A 10,226-nucleotide genomic window follows, 5' to 3' on the forward strand; every position below is an offset into this window, starting at 1 on the left:
CTTTTCTTAAGTCATTTTTTCCTTGAAACTACTCAAGTATATTTTCTTCTCAAGTTTGTTGAGGGTTTGGTTACTTTTACACACACAAAATTCTAAATTCTCAATCTAAACTATATTATTGTCCTTGGGAACGCTAATCAACATCTCTTATTCAGTCAAAAGTTACTATTTATTTTTCTACTTTCATGTGAGCCTTGGTAAGTATTTCCAAATATTCTTGCTATTTATTTTTCCTTTGTGTGTTGGGTTAACAATTTTATTTGTCTTATATTTGAATATGTACTTTCTATTTTTTTTGATAAATGTTTATTTGCATTTAGATGTGGGTCTCAAAACAATTTTAGTTTTCTTTTTAATATAATTTTAGTGACAATAATAAAGTAATTAAATATGACATGAATTTATTTTGGATGAAAAGTTATCAATATGTAATACCAATAGTAATAATATAAAAAAGAGAAAACTTATATGCACTTAAATTAATTTTCACTAATTTTAGACTAATATTCAATAAAAAATTACGATATGAACATATAAGTTGAGACGTTCAAGAGTGCGAGTAAGCTCGTGAACTCGATCACTAAAATCAACCCAACTTGTATTTCGATCAAACTCATTGAAGTTCATATCTAACCCGAACCAACCTATTTAAATTCAATGATGTTCGGTTTGGGTAGTAAATTTAATATTTTGAATCAACGAACACAACTCATTGACGTGATATATATATTTTTATTTATTTTTTAATTATTGATGTATAACTAAAATTTAGTTGTTAGATTATATTTGAGAATTTGTTGCCAACTTAATTGATTTAAGTGGTTTATTGTGTTTGTTGATGTATTTTAAATATCCAATGATATGTCGTGATATAGTTTTATTATTTTGAGATGTTCGAGTATTTAAATTTAATTATATTTTTTTATTATAACTCGCGAACCAAACACAACTCAACCCGCTCATAATCGAGTTGGTTTGTTTCAGATTTGATGTAAAATTCACGGGTTGAGAGCAACTCAACCCAGATAAAATTGACTCGTGTCGGGTTTAGCCAAAAACTACTCAACCCAATTCATGTACACCTACCCGAACACACAAGTTCACTTTCTTACCGCAATTCACCAACTTTTCTATGTCGTCCTTAAAATCATTCATTCTAAACGTGTGCGATTTTAACATTTGTCGTGTCTTTCATTTCAGTCTTCTCTCGAGAGTTTTGACTACTGTTAAAAATTTATTAATTTTTATTTTAGAATTTTAAAGAATACTGTCACCACAAATATCAAAAAGGATTTCTTTTGTGACAACCCCGTTGGAGCCACCAAACCTACATAGAGTCCAATCACCATTGACTATGCTGCTTTGGTTGAAACATTTTTCATGTTTCATCTTGTCCTCCTTATTGCAACTATCAACTAAAAAAGAATTAGGATTAATATATCACTATGATCTTGCACCATATTAACGACATTTATTTAATGGACAAAGACATGTCGGTGAAATTCATCCAAATTGCAAACTCTTACTTAAATTTTCAGCTGACAATCCACCCCGATGGAACTTAAGTGTGAATTGAAAAAAAATATTGAGTCTCATATTGAAAAACTTTCACATATTATTAGTTTTCAATTTTATAAAAACTAAAATCTCGCATTAAATAGTTCAAAGAGATGATATAGCTTTCATCAATATATAAATAGTGTCAAATTCTTGTAAAAGTACACCGAAGTTAGATGGGATTTACAATTTTTTCTCTTATCCCTCATCTATTCGATGTACTTCTAGTCACTTGTCTCTCCCCTTTCTTTCTGTCCCTGGTCACGAATTTCAATTTTGGGATTTTTTATACAAATACTAAAAAATATATATTTTTTTTTTACGGGAACAAGGCATGGGTTTTGTGTCCCTTCTTTTGAGATTACCCCGTCGTAACCAAACTCATCTCAATTAATTAGGATCAATTGATCACTCAAATCACAAAGGTTCTTAGAGTCGTAATTTTTTTATTAATTGGACTTTGATCTTTTACCCCATTGCCATTTTTCCATTAATAGACATAGATAATATGGTGCTAAAATTCTTCCTTGGTATGTATGTATGTATAAGTTAATAATATATTTTGTGTTCTTATATTACAATTATGCTTTGCATGATTTTAACCTAACTAAATTTTATTGATTTAGGGCTTTATTTTACTCATTATCTATATCTTTGCATCAAAATAAAGAAATGAAATGAAGTCACATAATATGAAATTATTTGTTATACCAACCTAAAAGAATGGTGATCTATTGTTATTGGATCCCCTGTATACACTTTGCTTTTTTTTTTCTTCCTATTTATAATAGTTCAAAATTTATCTTTGTAATTATATATAAAAATATTAGATCTAACACACTGTTTGGTGTCCCTTTCATAATTTAGAGAACTTCCAGTTAAGTTAAATTAATTAGGAAGATGGAGTTTCTTACTGAACTAACAAAAGAAGGTATCTCAAAACTTGGAGAATTAGCAGTGGAGTCTACGGTGAAGCAATTTCAATATATGATCAACCACAAAAAAATTATTGCCAACTTGAAGAAAGAACACGATAAGTTGGAGGGTGTTAAAGAAGCACTACAAGGTTGGGTGGACGCAAAAAGAAGAAATAGAGAAGAAATTGAACCTAACATACAAAAGTGGCTCTATGACGTGGAAACTTTTAAAAATGTGTTGCGAAGTTTTTATGAGGACAAAGATAAGAACAACAAGGAATGTTTTGGAGGGAAGTGTCCAAATTTAACATATAATTACTCATTGGGCAAGCAAGCTGCTAAAATCATAGAAAATATTACAAGGTTGAAGGAGGAAAGAAATGAATTTAAGCTTATATCCCATAATAAACCTCCACCAACTCTTGGATCTACCTTCACCGAAGATATTAAGAGTTTGGAGTCTAGGAAAGTAATTATATCAAAGGTCATAGAGAAACTGAAGGAGGATAAGTTCAAAAGAATAAGCATATGTGGGATGGGAGGAGTGGGAAAAACCACACTGGTGAAAGAACTCATCAAATCCGTAGAAGATAAGTTATTTGATAAAGTTGTGATGGCAGTGATATCCCAAAATCCGGATTACAAGAATATCCAAAGTCAAATATGTGATTGTTTAGGCTTGAGTTTGAAAAGTGAAAGTGTGGAAGGAAGAGGCAGAGAATTAATTCAAAAAATGAAGGAAATTGATGACGACGGAAAGATAAAAGTCCTAGTTGTGCTCGATGATGTGTGGAGCGATCTTAATTTTGATTTGGTAGGACTTCCATCCCGAGATAATCAGAAATATAGCAAAATATTGTTCACGTCACGATATGAAAAAGTTTGTCAAAAGATGGGAAGTCAAGTGGATTTTCTTGTTTCTGTTTTGCTTGAGGATGAAGCATGGTATCTATTTCAAGCAATGACAGGTGATGTGGTATATGGTTCTGATATTTATCCAATTGCGAAACAAGTTGCAAAGGAATGTGGTGGCTTGCCTCTTGCTATTGTAATTGTTGGAAAAGCACTCGAAAATGAGAAAAAGCTTACAACATGGAAAGATGCTTGTGAACAATTAAAAAATTCTCAATCATCTTCCTTCTCAGATGTTCACAAACTTGTTTACTCGCGCATCGAACTTAGTTTCAAATTTTTGGGTAGCATAGAACACAAGAAGTTTCTTATGCTTTGTGGCTTGTTTCCCGAAGACTTTGACATTCCAATTGAAAGTTTATTACGTCATGCAATGGGCTTGGGATTGTTTAATGCTTTTGGTGAGCCAGGGAAAGCAAGAAATCGAGTGCATAGTTTGGTGAGTGATCTAAAAAGATGTTTTTTGTTGTTGGACAGCAATGTTCTAGGGTGTGTGAAGATGCATGATATTGTACGTGATGTTGTCATCTTAGTTGCATTTAAAATGGAATATAGATTTATGGTAAAATATGACATTAAGAGGCTCACACATGAAAAATTGAATGACATCAATGCAATTTCACTTATCTTTCATGAGACGATAAAGTTAGAAGACAATTTAGAATGTCCTGCACTTCAACTTCTACAAGTGATGTCAAAAGGAAATGAACGAAATCAATGGCCTGAACATTTATTCCAAGGCATGAGAAAACTCAAAGTTTTCTCTATACAAAATATGTTCATTCCAAAACTTTCATTTTTATCCCAAGCCTCGGTTAGTCTCCATACACTACAAATAGAATATTGTTATGTTGGAGATATATCTATAATTGGTAAGGAACTTTTACACCTAGAAGTCCTAAGTTTTGCACACTCTAATATTCAAGAACTCCCAACTGAAATAGGAAATTTGGGCGTTCTAAGATTATTGGATTTGACCAATTGCAATAATCTTAATGTCATTTCTTCTAATGTCTTTATAAGATTGTTTCGATTGGAAGAACTTTATTTTAGGATGAAAAATTTTCCTTGGAAGAAAAATGAAGTTGCAATCAACGAGTTGAAAAAGATATCTCATCAACTAAAGATTGTTGAGATGAAAGTTTGGGGGATTGTAAATTTACTCAAGGATATGGACTTCAACAACCTACAACAGTTTTGGATTTACGTAGATCCTTATACTAATTCCCAACGTTCTAAATGTTTGGAGTCAAATTTATTACAAGTGAGTGATATAGATTATCAATCAATTAACAACACATTGATGATATTACAGTTGATTAAAAAATGTGAAATCCTTTCATTAAGAAAGGTGAAAGGCTTGAAAAATGTTATAAACCAATTATTTTGTGATTGTCCAATTCCATACGTGAAAAATTTAAAGGTTAAATTATGTCCTAATTTGGAGTATCTCATTGATTGTACTGATCAATCCAATGACTTTCTACAAATTCAGACACTATCATTGAAAAATCTTAAGAATTTGAAAGAGATATTCTATTCATCTAATCATCATGAAGTCAAAGGATTGATAGTTGAGTTCCCATATTTGGTAAAATTGAAATTGATAGACCTCCCAAACTTTATTGGCTTCAACAATGCTATCACTTTGACTGAGCTCAATCAAGTAAGTAAATTATAAACTTTTTTATTTCTTGAGAGAAGTTTACCATAAGATAAAAACATAGTTTTTTTTTTTTATTATTTATCTTTTCTTGCATTGCTAAAATTTATGTTTTAGTACATTACTAGCTAGATATTATCTTACAAGATTATCTTTTTATATAATTAATTTTATATTTTAATATGTAGAAGGTTCAATTTTGACATTGTTGTTACAACATTAACGAGTAAAAAAAACACTCATTGGATTGAAAAATATTAGTCATTAGGAGTGATTATTGAATAAAATAAAGTTATTGACTTGATGTATTATTTAAAGATTAATATTGTATTGTTTTAAAAATTGTTGAGTTGTAGAAATATTCATTTGAATAATATTCTATTTATGAAGATGAACAATATAAGGTTTTAAATTTTATCTACACATAATAAATATTGCACAATCATAGTTAATAAAACAATTTTGTTTAGATACAGTGTATGCGTTTTTTTTTTTTTTTGCGTTTTTCATTATATATACAACTAATGAATTAATTTATTGTAGTAAATTATGTATAAACGTATTAAGATCATCTACTCTCATAATAAATGTTCAGGAATTAGATGTTGCTGCTGAAATAAATGATTCTACTAACACATTGGATGGTGAAAAATTATCAAGATTCTATTCAAAACCACATCATGGTAGATCCTCACATATTATTGCCAAGTTATTTTCATCTAACGGAATGAAACAATATACAAAATTGGAAACAATATTGTTAAAAGATTGCATTTCCTTAGAGGCGGTGTTTGATTTGGAAGGATATTTGAAATCTAGTGGTGAAGCACAAGAATGGTTGTTTCCTCAACTAACAACAATTGTGATATCAAACCTTAAAAATCTATTATATGTGTGGGGTAATGTTCCGAATTGTATCCAAGGCTTTCAAAATTTGAGATTTCTAAATATCTCAAATTGTGACTCATTAAAATATGTTTTTACTTGTGTTATTGTTAGAGCAATCACAAATCTCGAGAAATTAGAAGTAGGATCTTGTAAGTTGATTGAGAATATAGTAATTTGGAGCAGAGGAGAAGAAAATGACAATAAAGGACATGTAAAGTCTATTGGCTTCAATAAACTATATTATTTATCACTTTCAAGACTTCCAAAGCTTGTGAGTATTTGTCCAAATTCACTTTTGTTAGAGTGTCCATCCTTGAAGAAATTTGATATTGATGGTTGTCCCATGTTGGATATATCTTTTTTACCAACCCATAACGATGAAAAGCAAGACAACCTCAATGCCACATATTCTCCAAACACAAAAGATGTTGATTTTCAACATTTCAAAGAAAACAACTCAAGATCTTCTACTTGGTCCCGTATATGTGTTCCATTTATATCCAAATTTACTCATCAAGGAAGCACAAATAAGATAAATAGTAAGGTATGAAATGTCATTTTATATAATTTCTACAATTGTACATATAGTTTGCAACATATATAATTTGAAGATATGATATTGCCTCCTTTGGATAAGGACAATATTTTATATATTAATACTAACAACATTTACCACGTTAATTATCTTATTTAATAATATTTTGATTTAAATATGTTTTTTGTCCCTGTACATACAACATTTTTTAGTTTTAGTCCTTGTAAATTTTTTTTATTAGATTTCATCCCTTTAATATCAGAAAAATTTATTTTTGATCATTAATGTTAAGTGAACGTTATAAAAAATGTTAATTGACAAAGGAAAACATATGTCAAACGTTTAAATTTGTATTTCATGTTTTCGTAACGTCAATTTAACTTATAAAATATTTGGATATTGCATGCATGCAATCCAAACAAATATTTTTAAGGTACTAAAACTGAAAACTGTTATATTTACAGAGACCAAAAACACATTTCAACGTATGGTCCATATTTTTCTTTGTCAATTAACGTTTTCGTAACGTCCATTTAATGTTAAGGACCAAAAATAAATTTTTCTGATATTACTAGAATGAAATCTAAACAAAATTTTTTACAGGAATTAAAAATAAAAATTATTATATTTATATGAACTAAAAACATATTTAAACCTAATATTTTTTATGTTTGTAGGAAGCATCAGTGGCCCAAACAATGCATGATGATGTACCTTTTATTTATGAAATGAAGAGCAGGAAAGGAAAAAGCCATATGCCTGCTCTAGAAAGTCTACACATTGTAAAATGTGATTCGTTGGATTTATTATATTTTCTTGAAGAACAATCGAATTTCACCATTCTATCATGCATGAAGACCATTGAAATTGAAAAGTGTGATAATTTAAAGACTATAATAGCTTGGAGAGAAAAGACAGAAGGCATGATAAACTTTTTTGCTATACTAGAATCACTTCAGTTGTCAAATTTGCCAAATTTGACGAGGCTTCGATCTATTGGAACATATGAATCTGAGGATAAACAACATTCTATGGTGCGTAATAAAAAAATCGATTGCTTAATATATTTGATAATTTTACTTGAACATGGAGATTGAAAGTACTACACACAAAGAAATATAATATGCATATACAGTGTTAAATGAAAAACATAATTGTTATATATTTTATTGATTTACTTGGATATATAACATAAGTAAGTAAGATTTCTAAAATGATATTTTCTCTTATTTCGTAGGATGAACATGTGGGAGATGAAATAAGCATAAGACATTTTCCACTCATAGATGAGTTCTTATTTCCAAACTTAACCTCTTTTCTCATAGAAGCATGCAACAAAATCAACATATTATTTTCATATTCATCCATGAGTAGTTTTGAGCGTCTTGAAAAGTTAGAAATACGAGATTGTGAGAAGATGCAGGAAATAATATCTCATCAAGAAGAGATAGACACAAGTGAAAATAAGATTATGTTCCGTGCATTGCGGCATCTACTTCTTATAAACCTACCCAACCTTAAGACCTTCTCCCAAGGTCACTATAATCTTCATTTTCCATCACTGCAGAAAGTTGATATTGAAGACTGTCCCAATATAGAAATATTTTCAAGAGGATTTTCTGATACACCTAAGCTTGAGGATCTCACCATAAAGATTGAATCACTAAGACTCAAGAACAATTATATCCTGAAGAAAAACATCAATGCCATTATTCAAGGATTTAAATCATTTGTAAGTCTCATTTCCTAAAGTTTAAGTGGCCCACAAATAAACAATTATGTATGTTTTAACCATTAATAATTGTAGAATTATAGATAACCAAGTTAGAATATGGTTAAATATGTTTTAATTCCTATATAAGTTATAAATTTTATTTTTGTCTCTATAAAAAAATAAAAAATAAATCTTCGATTTTTGTCTCTATCAATATTTTCCCCTTTTAATTTTATTCCTTGTTGTTAAGTCAACTAATTTGTATTCTTTGAATTTTTACAAATATATTTAAATTTTTTGACTCATTTTAAAAAAAGATGAATTAAATATAATTTTTTGAATGCAAATAATCAAGAAACCAAAATATCATAAATATGGACCTAAAAAACAAAGTTTAAGCTCATATTTTACAATGACGTATGTCTTAAAACATAAAGTATATCTAAAAAAGTTTTGTAGTGTTACGATAAAATCTTAATTTATTTTTATTTTATAGGATCTAAAACTACCCACGAAAAATATTATGGAAACTAAAATTGGAAGAAAGAATTTATAAGAACTAAAAACAAGATTTTAAATTTTTATAGTGATTAAAGCATTAATGAATGTTTTACAGGTTGCATCACAAGGATCGGAGATGTTGAATTGGACCAAACTACATAAGGAAGGATACTCTATCAAAAACTCTGAAATATATATCAAAGAGTATCATAAATTGATTATGCTTGTACCGTACAATGAGATACAAGTGCTTCAACATGTGAAAGTACTCAATATAAATTATTGTGATTCATTAGTTGAAGTGTTTGGATCAAGAGGAGGAGCATACACAAAAAAGGAAAAGGTTGTAAGCTTCCAGAACCTAACAAGTATTTATGTTTCATATTGCCACAATTTGAAGAGTTTGCTATCTCATTCCATGTCTAGAAGCCTCGTGCAACTTCAAGCATTATATGTTGGGAATTGTAAAATGATGGAGGAGATAGTTACAAAGGAAAGTGAATATATAGAAGGAGGCAACAAAGTCAAGACTTTATTTCCAAAATTGGAGCAATTAATACTTCGTATTCTTCCTAAGTTGGAATGTGTTTGTTTAGGAGATTATGACTATAATATCCCATTGTGCAATGTGGGAGAGAATAAAGAGATCTGTAATAATGATAAAATTCAAATTTCATTTCCACAATTAAAGACGTTGGACCTTGTTGGAGTGCCGAAGCTCAAATGTTTCTGTTCAAGTGCTTACGACTATGATATCATGGTGCCATCAATTGAAGAGTGTTCAAATATGAAAACATTTTTCCATGGAAGTGTTATTGTAAACACACCCAACCTTGATAGCGTAAGCTGGAATTTTAGCATGGATGTTTACACACATGGAGACCTTAATTTGACAATATATTATCTTCAAAATTCAAAGAAATATAAGGTACACACAAATCAGGTCTCCTAACTCAATTGTTAATTTTAAATATAGACTACATCAATTTCAAGTGTGTGCATGTTTGCAGGTGGAGATGCAAAAATTAGAGACATTTAGAGATATGAATGAAGAGCTTCATGGCTACATCAAAAGAGTTAGTAAGCTTGACATTGAAAATTGTCATAAACTACTAAATTGCATCCCATCCAACATGATGCACTTATTCTCACATGTTCTGAGACTAAGTGTAATTCAGTGTGAGTGTTTAGAAGAGGTATTTGAATCAAATGACAACATGGTGCATAATGAATTATGGGAAATACAATTGTTGTCTTTGCCAAAGCTAAAGCACATTTGGAAAAACCATGCTCAAATTTTAGGCTTCAAGTGTTTGTTTCATATAACTATTAAGGGATGCAATGATTTGAAATGTGTGTTTCTGGATGTTTCCATGGCAACAAGCCTTCCCAGATTGACGTTTATTGAAGTGTATGAATGCGAGAAGATGGAGGAGATAATTGGGAGTAATTGTGTACAAGCACAACAACAACATGAAGCTAAGATCATATTCCCATCTTTAAAAAGGATTGAACTAAAGAAGCTTCCAAGACTCAAAT

The 10,226-nt window shown here is 29.8% G+C and overlaps 1 protein-coding gene across 1 annotated transcript in view; it reads left to right on the forward strand.

Moving 5' to 3' along the window:
- Positions 1 to 10,226, forward strand: part of LOC101509145 (uncharacterized) — a 10,772-nt gene continuing 546 nt past the window's right edge. The window contains exons 1-7 of the mRNA XM_004490710.4: positions 1 to 197; positions 2,425 to 5,052; positions 5,645 to 6,481; positions 7,150 to 7,506; positions 7,710 to 8,204; positions 8,803 to 9,615; positions 9,698 to 10,226. The exon at positions 9,698 to 10,226 is cut by the window's right edge and continues 546 nt beyond it. Of these exons, the coding sequence (XP_004490767.1) occupies positions 2,458 to 5,052; positions 5,645 to 6,481; positions 7,150 to 7,506; positions 7,710 to 8,204; positions 8,803 to 9,615; positions 9,698 to 10,226 (5,626 nt within the window). The 5' untranslated portion in view covers positions 1 to 197; positions 2,425 to 2,457. The remainder of the gene's footprint in view (positions 198 to 2,424; positions 5,053 to 5,644; positions 6,482 to 7,149; positions 7,507 to 7,709; positions 8,205 to 8,802; positions 9,616 to 9,697) is intronic.

The sequence above is a fragment of the Cicer arietinum genome, chromosome 2 (assembly GCF_000331145.2).
Source record: "Cicer arietinum cultivar CDC Frontier isolate Library 1 chromosome 2, Cicar.CDCFrontier_v2.0, whole genome shotgun sequence".
Taxonomy (NCBI): Eukaryota; Viridiplantae; Streptophyta; class Magnoliopsida; order Fabales; family Fabaceae; genus Cicer; species Cicer arietinum.